The sequence below is a fragment of the Taurulus bubalis genome (genome assembly GCF_910589615.1).
Source record: "Taurulus bubalis genome assembly, chromosome: 9".
Classification (NCBI taxonomy): Eukaryota; Metazoa; Chordata; class Actinopteri; order Perciformes; family Cottidae; genus Taurulus; species Taurulus bubalis.
In genome coordinates this window covers 3,712,462-3,733,318 of record NC_136597.1, presented here as the reverse complement: position 1 = coordinate 3,733,318, position 20,857 = coordinate 3,712,462, and the positions used below count along the sequence as shown (strand labels likewise).

The window sequence follows — 20,857 nt, the reverse complement described above, 5'->3', positions numbered from 1 at the left end:
GTGTACGCACCTCTCGCTGGTTTGCCAAGAAGAAGACAACAAAACAGTTGCCTGTTTTGAAGTGGGGTTGCACAAGGAGTTCCGCCATTACCCACATTGATATAATGTGTCTACAGCCGAATGACTGACATTGCCACCAACTGAAATGGAGTGTGGATCGGGAAACGTGCATGCGTAGAATGCCAGACCGACGCGGACCCTCCATTGTACGTTGGCTTTGGCTTTACGTTGGTACGTTGGCTTTGGCAAAAGGAACGACAGCGAAAAACCCCAGTGGTGCGAACACAGGCTGAACTACCATTATGCAACACCCTAAGGACGAAGAGCTACAGGAGACTTTCCTGTACCTCCATCTTCATAAAATACTCATACTGATGGAATATAGTCATCTAATATGGTGACAGGTGAATCAGGAAACAGCCACTTATGATTAAACGGGTAATGGTATCATATAGTAGTTATTGAAAGGTCTGAGAGAGAAAGAGGCTGGGAAGGTTTAAACTCTGGTTGAGGTTTTAGACAAGCTGCAAGATAACTTTGACCCCATTTCATCCGGGCATTGTGGACGTAATTTGAACGTGTACATGAGTAAAACCCTAGGCCGCACTCAAAAGCATTGGAATCTGATTTACCTTTAATATCAGCCAGTTCTCATTACCATGGTGTCACATATGTATATGATTAATTTCTGTCTGAATGTGTTATAATTTATATGACGCCTATTGTACTTCTGTCCATCCTGATAAAGGATCCTCCTCTGTTGCTCGCCCGAAGGTTTCTCCCCTTTTTCTCCCCATTAAAGTTTTTTTTCGTATGTGTACAGATCGTAAAGCCCTCTAAGGCAAATTTGTAATTTGGGATTTGGGGCAATCTAATACCGATTTCTGTATGAGATGCACCATGTTTTCAAGTAAATACTATGTGGACACGAACAAGCCATGGTTACAAAAAATGCTCCGGGAGTGGGATGGTGTAGTATAAAGATGGAAAAAGCCACACTGGGGTGGGAGGAACAAACAAAACACACAGGCCTTTCAACCAGGAGAGCGGTGTCGGTGTCCCAAAGGTTTCCGTAATTTTGTTTTTCGCAACGTAGCTATTTTAATCCTAGCCATGAATCTTTCTTCATCAAATTTAGGTGGTTTTGTTGGCTAAACATATGTGTTTTTGCTTGAATTCACAGCGTTAACCACCTGTTTACTACGACTTGCGCTGGGCTACCCATTATGTTAGAAAGTGAATAGTTGGAATGAGAAGAAGTTGATACTATCTCCCAGATAGCACTGGTGTTTGCTTCTGCTCAATCTCGATGACCTTTTCTCTATTACAATGCCAGGTGAAAATTTTGAGTTAAAATATTTTCGCGCAAAGGTGCTTTTGAGCGATCAGATACATGACAATCAAACAACACTAAATGGTACGACAATGGCTTACATGTCGTTGGAGCAGCTATCGGACCCAGCGGAGCCTTTCTTAGTCTCTTTCAGCCATGTGACTCATTCTTTTCCTTGACACAGATGACACATTAATACAGTTATGGCTATAATTTAGGACAAAAGTTGAGCAATGGCTTGTCATTTTGCTGTTAAGTTGACTCAACAACAGCATAGTATGGGTTCCGTTTGTCAAGTAAATAGATGGAGTGCTGCCTTTTTAATTGCTGTCATTCACTAAGGACAGATACAACTTGTATTGATTGTTTCAGGATGCCAGCTAAGCCATAGGCTCAGACACCAAACGCTAAACTCAGTCTTTGCTCACTGACTCAATGTGTTTGCCTCTGACATATCAAATCTCCCAGCATGCCGAGCTAACAATCCCATGCCCTGATTTGTCATTACAGGTGAGATTGGACCATTGTCTGTAAATGGGTGTGGTCTAAATCATAAAGTTATACGTTTCTCAGCCGCCTGCACGAGCAACTCTAATAAGTAGGTATGGATTTCGAGAGATCGCTGAACGCTCAGTTGAGTGAGTGAGGCTACCCACACATTAGAAGTGTCGGGCAAAAGTAAGAACACAAAGGTCATTTTTGTTATCAGTCCTCAGTAAAAGTTTGAAAGTAATAGTGCTTTTCTGATCATAATGATTTACAAACCGGGCAGGCAAAAATGTTATGTGGAAAATACATTTGAACAAGAACAATGTGCAGTGTAATAAAACAGAGGTTGAAAGGAAGGATCCCAAAATGCCCAAAATGAAAGATACATGTTGAGTTTTATTTATAAAACATTTTGGTAAATGTTGCGAGCTTATTGTAGAACCCATGGAGGATTTCCTTTTTTCACTTTTGTGGGAGCCAGGTTAGCAGTTTCCCCCCGGGTTCCACTATTTATCCTAAATAGGCCAAACACGGCATTCATGGACACGGAGAACTGAAATGGAATCATTGAGTGGTGATTGGCAAACAGAGTAAATCCCCACAACTGTCCTTTTCAAATTTAAGAATGTCTCTGATCCCAGATAAGCACTAGAACTCAAAGCAGGTTAACAAAGCACCGGCCCAATAACTTCACATATTTCTTATACTGCCCAGACTCATACATTACCATCAAATGAGCAACTAAAAGAAAAATGAATGGAAATTATTTTAATACAGATTATCTTGTTAAAATGTTGAAAAGACATTGTATGGGCTAAATAAAGTAAATAAACTGTAATCCCAACTAGAAAGAAAGATTATCAAAATATCTATTGGCTTTCACTGAACCATATGACAACACATCAAGAAGCTAAAAATAATCAAACTCGAGAAAAAGGAAATAAGTTAACATATCTCAAGACGTAGAGATTTACAGTATATACATTCTTTTTAAAAAGATTGTGTTCATTGACTGGTAGCTCCGTCGTTCTCCTTTCAGTTCAGATTTCCTGTTGCCATGCAGCAGTTGTTGCTCGCTGACGTCAGAGTGGATCCAGGTATGCGACACTACACAAAAGGCTTCTTTTAAGTCATCCTTGAAGGCTTCCTCCCAGCCCATTGCTTGTCTTTTTGTGGTGATCAGTTCTGTCCTACCCAGTGGCAGAATATTCCAATGGCTTTGGAGCATGGCAGAGGTCCACTCTTTGATTTGAAATAAAAATAAATAAAAATATATAGAATATGTATATATTTTTTTAAACAGAAAATGTAACTTCACCTTGGGTAGTTCAACGTTCTCATCAAGCTGCGAAGGGTACAAAAAAGCCTCCTTTTTCTCCATTCATTTTTGCTTTTCCTCCCAGGGGTTAATTTTTTTCTGTATCATTTTTAACATTTTATTCTTGTTTTTGAGTTGTTTTTTGCAATACATAGAGTGCTGAAAGTTTGTAAGAAAAACAAGGAAGGGTTACAGCTAGTGTACATTTTTGTAAGTAGGTAAACAAAATGTAAAAGTGCTCTTATTTTGAAAGACTTTTTTTTTGTTTCCAGTGTTTAGAAAGAAGTATGAGGCACTTAGGTCCATCTCTATGGCGATAGACAGTCACTCAGGCCACACTTCCAGGCTCAGGATTGGAAGGTCTGGTCGGGCTCTTGCAGAGGTGAACAGCTCGGTGAGTCCAGGACTAGAAGGTGTATCTATGAAGGTTTGGCAGATGAAAACACTGACACATTGGACTCGCACTAAAGAACACAACAGCTGCTGCACGGGGCATGTTGGATTTATGCACGTTGTCCTTTCTCGTTGACTCACTTCCTCTATGTTTCAATGACCCGTGTTGAAAACATAAAATCTGTCCTACAGATTATCAAGTGAACAGTCCATTCCATCAACGTTTAGCAAGAACTGCCTGGTCCTTCTGTCACTGATTTATGTTTAAAATGTGGTGGTTTACTTCGTCAGTATTTTTAGTCTTTTTCTTTGGAGTTCGTATCTGGACAAGGATGCTGCCGGTTTCAACAGAGGTCCCAAAGATGAAATGATGCAGCACTTCAGTTCCTCTCTCCATGGTTTTAACAGGAACCATCCATCATAGCAGACAACTGTCTCACACCCCCTCACATATTTACTTAACAGGCATTTAAAGTTCATGTTAGTACTTCTAATCTGTGTGGGGTCATGAAGATCTTGCAGAACGTTTGCCATAAACACTGTCAAGTTCTACATGAGGGGCATTGAGTCCAATCTGGCCAAGCACTGATGTAAAGGTACAGACAAATAGACAAGCCGGGGAAAGATATCCTGGAACACAGGAGCTTCCACTTGTTTAAAAAAGCGCATAGATTTCGTTAGGTTATTCTGTGCAGGTCAACCTTCTGAACTTCTACATTACACAGTAGAAGTCAAGTATGGTTTACTGTGTGAGGACCAGGCAATAGTACAGGCCAAATGAGGCAGAACAATTAAGATGGCTCCAATTTAGGGTTTGTGAAACCGAGCTAAATTCAACCATTGCCTGACTTACCATAGGACACAGATACATCCTTGTTAGGGTGAGGTCAGTACAACCTCGGACAGGATATTTGAAATGTAGCCAAGTTGAGCCAGATTCTAGCGGGCTACGTCAGGCTTCGTCAAGGTGGAACCAAAACTGCAGTGATGACAGAGTGAAATGACGACACATAGGCTAGGACATTATGTTACCTAAATCATTAGGATAAGAAAGCCAACCATACCAGACCATTACAATCAGGGTAATCCAGTGCAGTCCAATTTGATGCAATCCAATCTTCCTAGTCTTTTAATCATGAATTAATTCACAACGGAGCCTGGACAAAGGAAGCCTCGGCTCAACCATTTAGGTAAGGTCCAAGACATTCCCTTTGATTATTATGCGATGCAATCCAGTTCATTCCAATCCAGTTGAAGACACTTTACTCCACTTTAGTTCGGTCATCCCGATCCTTATATGTCAGGCAGTTGGATGCAATACAGTCCATTTCTAATCCCAAACCACATGGTTGCATCACAGACTACGCTATGAGTCCAGGCCAGAGTTCCACTCCAAGGTAATCCATTTACTTCTGATCCAGTCTACTCCTTTCTATTCCAGTGAAGATCTAGTCCAACCCAAAACGCATCCAATTCCTTCCCCCTTGTATTCCATTCCTATCCCAGTATGTCCAGATAGACCGGTGTGGCTTTCATCAGCGTGAACAGTATCTTCTGAATATCTTTGACGTTGAGGCGCTGTTGTGGCTGACTCTGCCAGCAGCCCAGCATCATGTCGTAGACCTCCTTGGGACAGAGCCTGGGGCGCTCCAGCACCCTGCCCTGAGTGATGCACTCTATCACCTGGGAAGACAGACAGACAAGCACTGTTAAACATATTGCCTTGTTCCCACGGAGCATTGGTTATGCATGTAAAGAGCACATGTAGTACAACACACATTGACTGAGTTGCAGAATGCGTCATTTGACCGGACGCGTCACACAGACAGAAGAAGTAGTTCCGGTACAGTAATCAACATGTGCCAATCCAGGAGAGGAATGTTAATTCAAACTGCTGCGGTTCTGGGGCGTTGAAACACATTTCGACTGACTTTAATATCGATAAACAGATGAGTGTATTACTGTCATTATTTATGTATTGTTTATAGTATTGGGACTAATGTATTGTGTAAATGTTATACTACAATTTGTACCATTCCTTGTGTGTTTGCTATTGTTCTTCACTAAATAATATTGCAATGGATGCTGTTTTGTCATATGTTTGGCTTTTCATCATTGTATATTGCTTTTGTATTGTAACATTGTGCACTATTTGAACTATTTATTGGATATAAGGTTACTTGGACTGCTTCATCTGTGCTTCTAAAATACTAATGTTTTGGATACTCTAAGGATAAACAGAATTGTTGTATATTATATTATTGCAGGTTGTGTGTATATGCTTGTATTGGCTGTATTGAACACAGGTTGCGTTGTTATGTCAGTCAGCAGTAGAGAGAAGCTGAACAGAGCTTGACTTTGATGCATGAAGAGAAAAGCGTGGAAGTTTTCAGGGCTGAGGCATGCAATATACGCCACGGGGTTATGAGGAAGATTTCTCCAATCAAAAATATTTCACTGAACTCTTTGTACCCCAGAAACAACTTCAACTATCCAAACTGAGCATCAATTAGACCTGCGCTTGTGTATCGACTACTGGCCTGATGCTGCTCGGGTTCAAGTGAGTACATAAAGTTCATGGCTCACAACACATCAGCCAATTATTTCTGTCCTTATTATCAGTATGAACGAGAGGGAGCTAATAAGATGTTTGGCATTGTCAAGCGGCTCAGTAGCAACCGTCACATGTCACACACGTGCATGACTTGCACCCACAAACATTTTGTCAAACTTGCCAATTAGTTTTGCACATGACGCTACTCATAGCAGCAATGAAGCGTAGCTTTAGTTCACGCGTCCGCGCCCGCTACCTGCTGATTGTCCACCACAACTTCCTCTTGACACTAAAAACACTAAGGCTATAATCTGAGGATACAGCATCAGATATACATGAACATGAGCTCAGCAAGAACAGTGTATCTCTCAGATTAACTAAGAGCTCCCACAAACATGAAACATGATATGAAGTTGCATTATGTATTGCTATGTATTATTATATTTTTGTATTGTATTATTGAGAATACTGTAGACCTGTGTTGTCTACTTAATTCATTATTGTTATTATTAAACAGCAAAGCCTTTCCATCAAATCTAACTATATAACCATTGACAATAAATGGTATATGTGTTAATCCAAGTGTCTCTGACTGAACTTTTCAAGTTTTTTTTTTGGGCCTAAATGTACAGTTGAAAGTGAAGGTAGACCATAGGCCCATCTGGAGATCTGTTTTCTGCTGATAATCTGGGTTCAGTGTTCTTTTTTTTAAGATTAAAATATAATGCAAACACATATGAGGGTATGTTGACTAAAGAGACAGTCTTGTTTATGCTGCAATTAAATGAGTCTGTTGTATTTATTAATAATTGCATTATCTCAATGAGGGTACAGTAAAATGACAAAGATGAATGCACACCGGGTGCAGTGAGCTCATTGTTTGGTTACGTTATTAGTAGCCGTAGGTTTGCAGTAGAAAACAGTCATAACTGTATTGCTGCATGGGATCTTAACACACAGTATTACTCTGCGAGAGTCACTCAATCATATCTGTTGCTCCCTGCTGTCAAAGAGGGTCGATTATGTTTTCCTTATGCTCAGCACCTTTTGCAAGAGCTTAATTTCTTCTTTGTTTTCCTCTGTGCAGTCATTTAAAAAACTTTCCACATGAACATGTCTTTCCTCAGGCCATTCGACCAGGGATAGAGTATGAATAGAAATACAACCTCAATTTGTTTGTCTAAATGTTGCATTAAGGTCAGGCTCAAATATTCCAGACATGAATAATCACAGCCACTGATGAATCGTGAGGTTTAAATGACTCCTTTTGCTTTTAAGTGTTAATCTTCAACTTTTATGGTTTGAAAACAGACTCCTATTTATTTTAGGTCTGATAAGCAACGTTATAGCAAAGATTGATTTATTTTTCTCATTCAGGCGCACTAGTTTGTTTATTCAAAGGAAAGAGTAGAATAAACTTCAGCACAACTAGACAGCATTGTCTGCATTCTGCAAATGTCTGTTTCCAACCACTGGGCCGCAAAGCATTCACTACCATGGCGTGATGAAATGTCAAAACAATGAAAAAAAATAAAATAAGTGGAACATTATAGGCTATTCGTGCGGTAATTGCATGAAACTTACAGGCGCTCGCCTCGCTTTGCGTGCAAGGGCGCAAGCGGGAAAGGTGCAGTGAACATGGCGTAAACACCAACATGTATGGATTGAAGCAGAATATTTCAACGGATAAAATTGTGTTTTGAATTTAATAAATGATTATATCTTCCTTCAAAAAAATTAATTATGACTTTTCTAATGATTGAGACAATTACAGAGACCAGGATTGGCTGCAGCTCACGTGTGTGTGTGTGTGTGTGTGTGTGTGTGTGTGTGTGTGTGTGTGTGTGTGTGTGTGTGTGTGTGTCCATACAGCATTCATGAAATGCAACGAGATGTGCTCTGTGCAGAAGTGGTAGAGCTTTGAAAAAAAAACAAGGAAGTTATTAATAAGGATCATTTTAAAGCTAGTGTTGTGAAAGTTTTGAACCAGCCTACGAACCATAAAACATAATTTCAGCTATGGAAAGGCCATGTATGCATAACAAAACGTTAGTATGAGGGACAGGGAAGGTAGATCTAGAGGGGTGCAAATAACAACAATCTGAGTGGATCAGGTCTCAGTCATCGCTGTTCCACATTAAGAAAAGAAAGACAATCTAGTGTTCCTGCACCTTTATCATATTTTGGTAATGTTGCTATGCTTTTCGATCTGTTTTGAATTAGCTGTCGATGCCGTTTGTGGGTGAAATCAATATCATGTTTTCCACGAAACCATCGCCGTCACCGCTCCGCCACTCGCACTTTCTACCTTGAATAGCAATCACAAGTTGTTTTCTCTGCTTGTACTTCGGCCTTCGTTTTCGTTGTTCACTGTCTTTGATTCTGGCCCTGATGGTTCCCGTCAAAAACGGCTCACTGGAGTGAAATCATTCACTTCACTTGAAACACATCTTTGTTTCCATTGACAGTAATGAACAGCTATCAAGACGATGGCAACGTAGAAGCAATTAGTGAGTGAAAACACTACTTCTGCTCCATGAAGTCAGAGCAACAGCGTGGTGAGTACAATTATTAATATATCAATCTGTTGTTTCACTTGCACACATGGGTTTTACTTTTATCTCACTACAGTCTTTCACAAACATTTTACTTTTACTTGAGTGAAATATTATAGTATAGTATGACTTGATGACATTTGACGAGCCTTTGAATCGTTCATTGTGGCCACACCCCTGAATACAATTTATATAATTTCTTCTGTATGATTATAGTCAGTCAAACTGGTATGCACGGAACACGGAAAATCAGTGAGAAGAATTGCTTTTGCTGCTTTTGAAAAACTAGTTCATGCGTGTCCTGTCTTATAAAAGCATTTCTTCACTGGGGTTAGAATATGATATAATAAGGTATGACAGCTGCTGCAATATCACACCTTCCCAAAGTGCAGTTGTGCAGTTAAACTGAATATACAAGACATAGAGACATGCACTTGTTGCTGAGATCACTGAGGTGAATCCATCTTTCCTGATTTCCCTCAAGAAATCAATATAACTGGCATTTAAAAAAAGGGACTTAGAGCCTTGGCAGACCAATGGAAATGGGATTCTTGGGGCCACAGTGTGAAGACATCTGTAATATGTGGGTTCCTTCAGTGTGCTGTTCAGTTTACTGTGCAGGTAAAGAAGGAGCATTTATGTTTCTTGATCCACTGATATCCCATTCACGTTTTCAAACTAGACTTTTCTAGTATCTTATCTTATTATCTTTATAAGATAACGAAAACATGAATTTATTAATCTTGTATCGTGCCTTACGATCATAACGTATCCGGTATGGAATTATTCCGCAGATGCTCCAGTTAAAAAAAAGAGCCCACATTCTATTGTGGATGTCAGTTTTTGAGCCACGAGAAAAAGCAAAATGTTGTGTCAGTCAGTAACCTTATAAAAAAGTCAATACAATTGTTTTGACCCCTTTCGGTTGATTGGCCGTGACAAAAACACAGCAGAAGCACGAGTCTCAGAACAGAACCCATGATGTCTGCAAAGGATGGAAGCCTCATCAAAATGTAAGTGTACAGCTCTGCGTGCGGCATACTCAAAAATAATATTTTAATAATATTTTCTTATGCTTGGCTAATTTACGCGAGGTCTCCACCACATATCCGACGTCACAATTCACAAGTCCCTTTATTTATTTCCCCGGAGCACAAACAGACCCTAATGAATCTGCTAGAGTTAGGCTTGTTGATCAACACCTCCTGACTCAATTCCTACACACCAGTTGCTGAGCTTGTTGCATCTCTGGTCCATCCAAAAAGTGTCCACTTACGGAAACGCCAGGACTTTCCCCACACTCACCCAGTGATGGAGGATGAGCTATATGCTATAACTCATAACTCTTGATACCTGTTACTGTGTGGGAGCTCTGCCATGACCTTAATGGATTGATCCTTTTTATTATAACCTGGCTCTTATTTTTTTCAATACTTTTTTTCATTTTGTCAACATTGTACTCTGAGTTAATAAACTGAGATGTGGGAACACTTCAACTTCATTAAGAAGCGGTCCGATAGGAGGTACTTATTATGTTTTATGTATTCTATTACGTTTTGTGTAAAAGTCTGAGTGTATTCTGTCTTTAAATTGGCTTCAAGACAATAAAGTTGAAGTTTAAGAACCACAGCCAGCTAAGAAGTTGTCAACCAAACCAAAAATATTAACTCATTAGTATTAAAAAAAAGGCGTTATTTAATTCTTAAACACAAGTATTCAATTCAGGTTTATTATTATTATTTTGGTGGCTTTGCTTATAAACAGTCAAATCTTTAAATACTTAATATAAATTAAAAAATTGTAGAATGTATCCTATTAAATTGTCCAGCTAGCCAAGAAATGCTAGAGCGAACATGACCTCAGTGTCCCCGAAGTTAATGTTATTGTAACCGACGAGAAAGATGGCTGACCTACAAATATAAGACACACATTTGAATCAAGATGAATTAAGATCAGGTAGCGTACCTCGTTGTTGGCGAGCTGGAACCACGGCTGTTTGCCGTAAGTGAAGATCTCCCAGAGGATGACTCCGAAGCTCCACACGTCACTCTCCGTGGTGAACTTCCTGTACATGATGCTCTCCGGGGGCATCCAGCGGATAGGCAGCATGGTGTGACCTCCCACCTGGACACACACACAGAAGAAAGAGGTTTTAGAGATGAGCGTGAAATGTGTATGATGAAGTGTGTGATGAATATCTTACCCATGATGCCTTTGGGGGATGATATCGCCATCATTGAAACGCCACAATTATTAAGGGACACACACAGATTAGTAAAAACGTACATGTGGCACATGCAATGCCATTATTTTGCAAGTCACAAGCAAATATTATATATGGAAAATCCCACTTTTGAAATGTGGAATCAACTTTGGGATTTAGAAAGAAAAATCACATTTGGTTATATTTTTCCTTGAAAAAGTAACAGAATGAAGTATTCAAAGTAATTGACCTAAGCTTTTGACCTCTTACCAAAGGTACATTGTGCGTATTGTTGCATTGTCCCAAAATGTGTTTGGGAGGATGTCAAACCCTGTCTTCTCAAAATGCTGTTTGTATGCTACTGCTTTGGTTTACCTCCTATGTTTTGAGGGCAATGTAATCACTGAAATGATACTGCTATTTGTGTCCTAGATTATGTGGGTCCAGACCAATCTATCCAATCTATCCACACCCATTTGTGTCGATTGAATTTTCCGGTATTTTGAATTGTGTTCAAATCTTTTTTAATTTTTTCACTGCTCCTTCTCGACATTGTGGGCAATCATTACCAAATATGGCAGATATGTTTTTCTTGCATTGGCCGGCCCTCACAATTTGCTCAAATGCTGCCGTTAGGGCTTATGTTACAACAAATGCCATATCTCCGAAAAGCTTTGGGCTATTGCAACCACATTTGGTGGCGATGTGCAGATGTGATTTTTGAGTGACCTTGCCAAAGTTGGTGCTACTTGGGCCAACAGGTGGCGCTGCAGAAACATCTAACTATAAATCAATGAATTTATCTGCATGTGTGTGTATGTCCCATCTACTTCATTTATTCACCCTTCTTGCTTGTGGCCAGGGTGCAACCTCTGATTCTGAACAATGACGCCAAAGCAAAAGTGCCTGAAACTTGCATTATCTCTACTGACCATCAGGGGGCGACTCCTTTGGTTGCAAAAATAACTCTTGTTGTATAGAAGTCTATTGAGAAAATGACTCAACATTGTAAACATGAGTTTATGGTCTCAATCTCTCTTTCAAGTCTTCGTTAATACAGCATGATGCTCATTTAGTAAATTAAGGTCCAGTTTAGAATCAACTGACCAGAGACCGGTGCTCTGTACAGCAGGGGTGGGGCTTAGCTTCAGGTCCCTCATGTGGGTCACTCCTTTACAGGCCGTGGCTCATTGAGCAAGGTTCACTTTTGCTGCTGGATATATAAACATGACAACCAACCTCTGAGCAGTGCTGGACAAAGCCGAACCTCCAGAGACTGGCTTCCTGAACACACTCACTGAGCTACATTCACATATAACATTATTTCAAACTGTATATAGTGAAATAATTACCAGTGAATTACCACTGTTCTCTGGCTACAAAATTGATAGCACATGGACCCTGTGGCATTTCATTATGATACAAAACTGTACGCGCAATGATGATAACGAGGATCCAATAAAAACCCGATACAGCCGACTGAGTTATAACATACAGCAGGCCGGTCACTTCCTGTAGATTCTGTCATTGGGTGGATTTTTCCTCTAATCAAACATGAGTAATGGTGAGGATATGAGAAGACGCGCGGCCCAGAATGTCTTCTCTATTATCCGACAGCGTGTACATCAGACAGACTGAATCATTATTCATCTGCTCCTGCCTGCTCTCCAACGGCTGTGAAATCATGAAGCAGCTTGACTAATTTAGTCAAATATGTGCCTCCTAATCACGACTCACATAATGAATGACCTCCAGTGTGCCGCTGACTAATCGACCTTCCTCCTCTCCCTGATTCCCCGTCAACTCTTCCTCTTGTCCTGCCATCCTTTACCCATTTCTCCATCATGAATTAGTCATTCCTTCAATATTCATTAAGTACTTTTATAACTTTAATTGCATCTCTTATTATTGATCATTACTGTGTGTAACCTGTTCGTGTCCCTTTTCTCTCTCATCATTAACATACACCGACTTGTATAATTGTTCCGGGCATGAGAAACCCAGGGGGTAAAGCGAAACCAAAAGTCAACATTGACTTATTTTGACGTACTTTTGTTGCGTAACCTTCTTCATTTAATCCATTTCCATCAAAAAACTGACCGTGCAAATTTATTAACAGCTCACTCACTCCAGAGATAGAGCTTCTGCAGTATTTCAGTTTTGTCACCAGAAAATTATCATCGTCAATCATTATTGGAGTGAATGAAGAGTGGCATCCTAAACCACATGACATCACCGTGCATTGATTTTGCTTAATTACAATTTTAGTTGACGTTCAAGTTTTGGTGATGAATATAAACACACCCCTATAAACTAGAAATAATGCTGTAAAAAGTTTGTACTTTGCATTGGACATTTAAGCCGTCGTGTATTCCAGATGTCTCCGACAGAATAAATGACTTATTGCTGATCTGTAAGATCACTATGTTCCAAAACTCCATAGTTTAACGATAATATATAGCTAAATACAAAGTGCCTGTCTCAGTCCAGCAGGTGCTCTTCCATAAACCTTTTTCATGGCACTCTTTTCCACATGTCATTGCAGTGTAATTATTATAATATTATTATTTGAATAGAGAGAAACAAGCTCCATGGATTCCTACATGTCTTTCCAGAAGATGATTCTGGGACAGCTCTGCATTAATCACATTTATTCTCAGGGTTCATGTTCAAGCCCAGGGTTACTGTTAGCCTTGGGCGCATGGCTGGCTTGAGACTAATCTAGACCACCTTCCACAACATTAATTAAAAGGTTTAATCATTAACTGGTTCAAGCTTTTACTTCTTTTTTTATGTCACTGTAAACTCAATATCTGTTCGTCAAAGAAAAGATTCTTCCTTTGGCTCGGGGGAAATTGTAGCAAGCAGAGTGGTGGAAAAGCATCAATATGCAGTACAATATTTCAAAACTGAGCGTCCAGAAGGGTAGCGGTGGATCGCAATATATGCACTGCAGCTTTGGTTCTGTTGCGTCGTAAAGTCTGGGAAGCCGGGTACAGCCGTGAGCACGCAGCACAGAGCGTGCACTCCATCTGACCCTGAAGTCCTGTGTGCTTCAGTGCAATCTTCTCAGTCTGAGCTGCAGACAGAGTTCTGTTTGACTGCAGGCAAACAATCTGCACAGGGAGGAGGATCACTGGAGGAAAATGATATCCTCTGTCACTTCGGCTGAATTGTAGACAGCTGATGCATGTTAATCAGCCAGTCGTACTGTCGTCTCAGACGGAGTACAGCCGGGTGGATATGTGGCCCTGTGTCTGGAAAAGGACATTTTTGGCTCACTTGCCAAGAGATTAACTACATCAAAATAAAAAATACCAATGAAAACAGGAAGTTGTGTCAGCTACATTTCTCAAAGACCCAAAGTCAAAAATAGATGAGTCAACAAAACAACTTTAACATCCCTGTTTGTTTCCAACCGACCGCCAAAGGTTGGTTTCTCATTAACCGTAACCATGATCATTTCATAACCTCAACCAGGTGTTTATTATTGTAACCAAGACGACGAAGTTCCCGTAACCTTAACAAAGTTTTTAACCCTAGCCACAAGCTGAGGGCGTAGCATTTCGCCTCTACCACTGGGTCGATACAATCTCAATTTAGTATCAGTTATTACAAGAAAAAGCCAATTACTAACTAACAGCATTGCGAGAATACTCAAAATACAACTGCTGGAACTCTGAGAGACTGTCGAAATGACACTGCCATCTTCTAATCTTCACGTCGATGGCGTCGACCTTTAGCGTAGGTTCGCCACTACACTGGTTTACCGTGACACTAAGTGTACGGTTTGGGTATGTTTTAAGAGTTGTAGATAGATTTTGTGATGGGTGAGGGAATGTGTTTTCCTTATGTCCTCCCTCCCAGCAGGGGATGCTTTCTCCTAGAGGCGCAGCATGCAGTGGCCCTGGGGGTCTGAGCTTCAGTTGGCAACTGTGGCGCCTCGGATTCGTCCGAAAACCCGATTCCCTGTGGGCTCGTGGAGCATTGGGTCAAACCGTGTATTGGTATCAACAGAAAGTTTGCCGATCCGGTGCACCGTTGGCTGAATTCAAACCAACTCTTTCACGGAGACGTCGGCCCGTCTACCAGGGCCTCAAAGACTGTTGGATACAGTGACTCACTATCGCCTCTCCAATTACAAGAGATACCACAAGACAGGGGCCTTGCTTTTCATTTCAATTTCCCTTTCAGGAGATATCTCTGTGGAAAAAAAAATTACTTAAGACGTCTTTGATATAACGTCAACACTGTAATCCATTCACATTCTGTTGATAATGTTAGTTCCTTAGTTGAAAGAACTTTCAAACTCAAATTATGGCCAGATCTAATACACATGCTACCTTTGAAGCAGCTATATACTCTGTGAAAACTTCTGTCTGTCTACCAGAAATGTATACAGCAAATTCAACTTGCTGCATTAAGGAGAAGGTCGGTGAAAGCACATGAGCAATTTAAACAAGGGAGTACAACTGAATCAGTTCACTGCTGATAAGGGTTTAAATTAAGTCAGTCAGCCTTTTGCTGCTGCTGTCTACCAGTGGGCCCTTCTGAGACGGTGGAGCAGCCATTATAAAGAAAGCAGTCCACAGAAGCTACTTAGGGGGATGGGACTCCATGGAGTTATTGACATTTACTGCCAAATATAAATTATTTCCCACCATGCCAATTACAGTGCTTAGAGTGTCTCCTGAAAATCCCTATGAGCCGCTGTTCCAAGCACCTATGAAGACAAACCTCATCTGCACAGGCAGGACACGTAGAGACGGGCTTCTCCACTTACTCCATCTGGGACCCACATGATCGTTTTCAACATCTCGTCCAGGGCTCATTAAAACATTACAAATCCTTAAAAAAAAAACAGCTGCAGGCCGAATCATTTAGAGACGCTACAAAGTTACTCATAATGTGATAGCAGCCTCCTCTCCTGCAGCTATTGCACACTGGAAGAATGCAATCAGTGGTCCATCCTCCATGTGTCCACTGCTGAGTGTGAGAACAAAACTTAGGTCGTCCAAAACCACAAAGGAAACCTCCGAAAGTGAGTCTGCATGGAAGATGACATGTAATTCTCCACTACACATACCCAAAAGCACATCACATGTATTGGATAACGTAGAAGGCATCCGATAAGGTCAAATAAACTTCCAATGCCTTCCAAAGCTCTTTGTTTGGTTGAGGCCACAAAAGTACTTGAATAGGCTCAAGAAAAGGTTGTGATTTGGGTAAAAATAAATAGACTACTTTTGTTTGGTAAAATTGTCACATTTTTTACATAACTGGATAACCAAACTAAGGGGAAATATGTGAAAGTTTGTGTTTGTTTGACCCGTCAGTCCTCACAGGCTTTTTTCACTCTTTATACTACGCCAGTTGCTCTGACCATCTAACAATGACGGGGAGGGGTTTACTTTGTATGTGTGTATAAAGTACACACAAAGTACACACTAAGCATAGCCACTAAACCTACACTATTAGACACTATAAAGTACACACTATGGAAACATTATTTATATTTGTATACAGGCGCTTGAGGTTCTCTGGGTTACGTTGATTGGTTTTGGACGTCCAGGTTCACAAATATCACACACATTTGAAATTGCCTTTGTTTGGTTCTCACCGAGAAACTTTTTTCCATTTGCTGTCGACTGGTTGCACAACTAACCCGAGCAGCAAGCTCTTGAGCTAAGCCTCACTCTTTCTGTCTTCACAGAGGCGGTTTTAACATAGAGGCATAGTTAGGCGGCTGCTTGGGGCCCGTACCAGTGGTCATAGTAGGGGGGGCCCACAACCAACCTCAAAAAAAATAAAAATAAAAAGCCCCTTATCATCATGAACGCGTCAAATGCATGGTCAATTGTATTAATATTCTTAAGAAATACGTTGAAGTAGTAGTTAAAATGTCCAGTTCATGGTTATCTGTCGTGTGGCTACACCCCCTACTTTCACAATAAAATGGACTAGTCCGTAACGGTGCGCGGCGCGAAAGATAAACAGCGACAGGAGAACTGGAAATTACACGGAGAAGCAAGACAAGAACAAAAGCAAAAATGAAACAAATTTGTCCAAGCGGCTCAATTAAAAGAAAAAAAAGAAAAGACGCCGATAAATATTTAGAAACGCTGCCAAAGATGACACACTTTTTTACGGCTACTGGGGATACAGGCAGGAACGTCCAAAGTATTGAACATGCTACTACAGCAGCAGCAGCTAGCTGTGAAGTGGCGCTAGGTGAGGATAACGACGTTAACCAAGACAATGAAGAGGACATCATGTTGTTGCCGCCCACCGTCACCGACAGTGTTATTGGCAGCGTTGACAACGATGATGACGATGATGCTTTGGTGAGTCAACTGCCTAGTTCTGCTAATAGCCCTAGCTGTGGTAATCTTGCTGCCACCGACCAAAGCACTGTTGGCCTGCTGACAGATGACCCGGCTCTCTGGCCTAAGAAGCTCACTGCCAAGGAGCGATGTGCGATCGTCCGAAAAGGTCCCATACAAATTAGTGTGCTAGAATTAGAGAGAACGAGTAAAAACAGGCATACGGAGGAAGAGAAACATGGGGGAGAGAAAGAAAGGGACAGACACAAAAGAGAGAAGGCAATCATTTAACAATACAAAAAAAATCATATTTCTTAATCCCGATGATGGACTGCTGTTGTTTTTGTTATCCTCTCACTTCATGATAGAAGAAAGAAGCTAATTTTGTTCATAGACCATATTGTTAGTTGGTGACAATGTTTTTTATTATTACTATCATTATTATTTTACAGGTACAGCTCCTACATCTGCGCATCATGTTGGTGTGAAGACCTGCGAGAAGTCCTGCGAGAAGTCAGCAAGTAGGTCTCTCTCTCTCGCTCTCTCTCGTGTTATCTGAAACTTTATTCTCTGTTCGGCTCCATCGTGACTATTAGTTTGTGTAGTGCTACACTTTGTGTGCTCTCTGCTTTCCATCTTCATTTTGGAGTAAAGAAGTGTATGCAGGGTTTAAAGGGGAAGGTTTTTTTTTTCTCCTCTCCAACCTTTACTTCCCTGTAGATTAGCTTTACCTGCCTATCCACCATTCAGTCGGTAAAATCTTTTTTTCGTTCTCATTTAAAGATCGGATTGGGGGGCCCCATACAAACCTTCGCCTTGGGCCCCCAATTTGCTAAATCCGCCACTGTGTCTTCACCTGCAGTTTGACACTGGCACATATATTCAGCAAACTGTTGTATCAGTGGCCACAGTATGAATTTGGCTATATTCAACATGCACATTTGTAAAAGTTGACATTGTTTGACATCAGAGGGAAAACAGTAGCATCCCAAGATGAATGGAATAATCTTTTGGGAGCAGGGGTGTGTTTAGATCATCCCATTTCCTGAAATTGGCCCTGTGTAAATGAGACATGCATTCCGTATACCGCAATGCATTTTTAATTTTGGGGTTAATGCACAGAGAGAAAAGAACAAAAGTTGTGTTTGCATGAAACAAGTGGTTCTTACCCTGTAATAATCGGTGCTGTAAATGTCTCTGGACATGCCAAAGTCTCCTATTTTCACCAGAAGTCCGTTCCCCACCAGGCAGTTCCTGGTTGCCAGATCGCGGTGCACAAAGTGTTGAGACGCCAAGTAGATCATCCCACCTGCGATCTGACTGGCTATGTGAAGCATCTGGGACATACCCAGCTCCCCATTGGTCTGCAGAGGCAGTCCATCCACCAGGATCATGGCATCTGGCCCGTGGGCTCTGAGGAGGAAGTTAGAGTGAGTTAGGAGCTCGGGAAATATCTCACAATCAAGCATTGCATATGCATTCAGGCGGTGCAATGTAGCTCGGCATTTTTGGTTGCACTGTACTGCTGCTTTTGCACGTTGTAGCCCAATAACTCCAAATGATGTATATTGCACATGACTACTGACCTGCATACAACCAATTTGATTTGTTTTCTTTAAGCAGACATTGTTTTTAAGTTCATTTGGTATAAAATGTACTTTTCGACCCTTGAAACGTGTTAAGATAGGTAATTCACAGTGGTGTGTGATCCATTAAGGACTTCGCTCCTCATGTAATTGCAATGAAGTACATATTTATTGAGATTTTTTTATTTTTATTCTTGTGCTGTGTTAACAATTCAGTTGTTACTTTAACGTAAATCATACATGAAATGTGCAAGAACTACTGAAAAATAGCTGCCTACAGTCTTTGCCAAGGTAGTGATGGACGTACCATCCGACGAACAACTTTTTTTTTCTTCAATATTTAAATTATTTTCTGGCTCATAATATTATCTTTTTGAAGCCTGAACATCTGAGTGGCTAGAGCAGGGGTCAGCAACCTTCCGTATCTAAAGAGCCATTTTGACCTTTTTCCACCAAAAAAGAATTGTCTGGAGCCGCAAAAATTATTTGATATCCCAGCTTCTGAAGTTTTATATATAGTCATTATATATACAAAAAACTATAGGTTGTTGTATTTGTAAAATTATAGAACAAGAATAAATAAAACAATTTTACATTGTATTGCTATTTTACCCATTTATAACTATCAAACAAAAAATAGTCATGTGTCGGCTACATTAAGGTTAATTAAAAACACAACTATACAGACCTTCAGGTCTATCTATATTTGTGGCTCATGTGGTAGAGTGTTTGTCCTGTAACTGCAAGGTAGCAGGTTCAATACCTGTCCTCTTCAGTGAGTTTTACATTTTTAACGCATATCTTTTGCTACGTTTACACTGAGCGTCCTCCTCACTAGAGCACCGCAAACGGAGGACGGATCCGTTTTTACTAGCGGACGCCTCACTGTCTCATGAGCCGACACAGAACCAGCTGCAGTAGTGGAGTTTGGAGACGTGATCCACTTCCTGAAAGTATATCTACTTTTACTCAGTTTGCTGCAGCAGTTGAGGAATCGCTCTTCTGCACTCATCTGTGCGCGAGGGCGGGGCTCTGAATCACGAGTAGCGACGTGACGCACATTTTAGTGAAAGAAATATTTAAACATTGAATTTTTTTTTCAGTGACACAATATCACCTAAAACTCCAAGATAAGAGGACTTCCCTTTGAAAAGTTTTTCCACTGGGCAAAAAAAAAAAAAAAAGTTGTCTTTTTTTTCTTTTTTTGTCAAAGCCTCAGGGAGCCGCAACAGACGGGCTAAAGAGCCGCATGCGGCTCCGGAGCCGCAGGTTGCCGACCCCTGGGCTAGAGGGATACCTGACCCGGCTGCTCAACCGCCAGAGTGTGACCTCCAGCTTCTAGCTAAGATCACCAACAATGGCTAAAATAGATAGAGAATTTGTGTAAAAAGTGTTGCGATGTGAGATTAAAGGAATATACAATATGTAGTAATATCCTTCATGATCTTCCATTTGAATGCCCGAGCGTCCTGGACAAAACACCATGGAAAAAAAACTAAAAAACAAGCGGCCCTTTTAGATAAGAATATTTTCCAAAGTAACACATGGAAAAATGAATCTCCAATGAATCTCTATGTTACAGTTGCTGTTGGGGTTATACTTTTTCCACTCCAAAATATGCTGCTCAATAGTCGTACATTAATCTTTTTTTCTCACAGTCATCTAATACCCACAAATAAATTATCCTTAACAAACCATTTTTGATGTTATGTCACTGACCAAGATGTTTTTATAATATTGTGTTTTATATATATATATTGCTATTGGTATAGGCTATAGTTACCTTGTATTAAGTGTATCTAATTAGTAACCCCAAAAGCTAAAAATCCCCAGTTTGGCCCATTTAAAGAGGGGATGCCAATTAAGTGGAAGCTTGTTGTGCATGGGTTGGAACAATGTGTCCTTGGTGACTACCTTACTGGTATTCAGCATGTTGAAGTGTGTCCTAGTGGTTCAGTACTAGGGATGCCAATTTAGAGTAGTTTTTTCAAGTATTTGCATTGAATTGTATTTGAAGCGCCAAACAAGTCGTCCGGGTACAACAATAGCTCGGTGGACAATCGATCATGACTCACCGGCTACAGCGTGCACGCTAAACCAGCG

The 20,857-nt window shown here is 40.6% G+C and overlaps 1 protein-coding gene across 1 annotated transcript in view; it reads right to left on the bottom strand.

Annotated features, from left to right (window-relative positions):
* Nucleotides 1-5,030: 5,030 nt before the first annotated feature.
* LOC306741520 (NT-3 growth factor receptor-like) overlaps nt 5,031-20,857 on the bottom strand; it is a gene marked incomplete at both ends in the record, with an annotated part of 183,263 nt that continues 167,436 nt past the window's right edge. The window contains 3 exons of the mRNA XM_079223823.1: nt 5,031-5,216; nt 10,608-10,766; nt 18,338-18,581. Of these exons, the coding sequence (XP_079079949.1) occupies nt 5,031-5,216; nt 10,608-10,766; nt 18,338-18,581 (589 nt within the window). The remainder of the gene's footprint in view (nt 5,217-10,607; nt 10,767-18,337; nt 18,582-20,857) is intronic.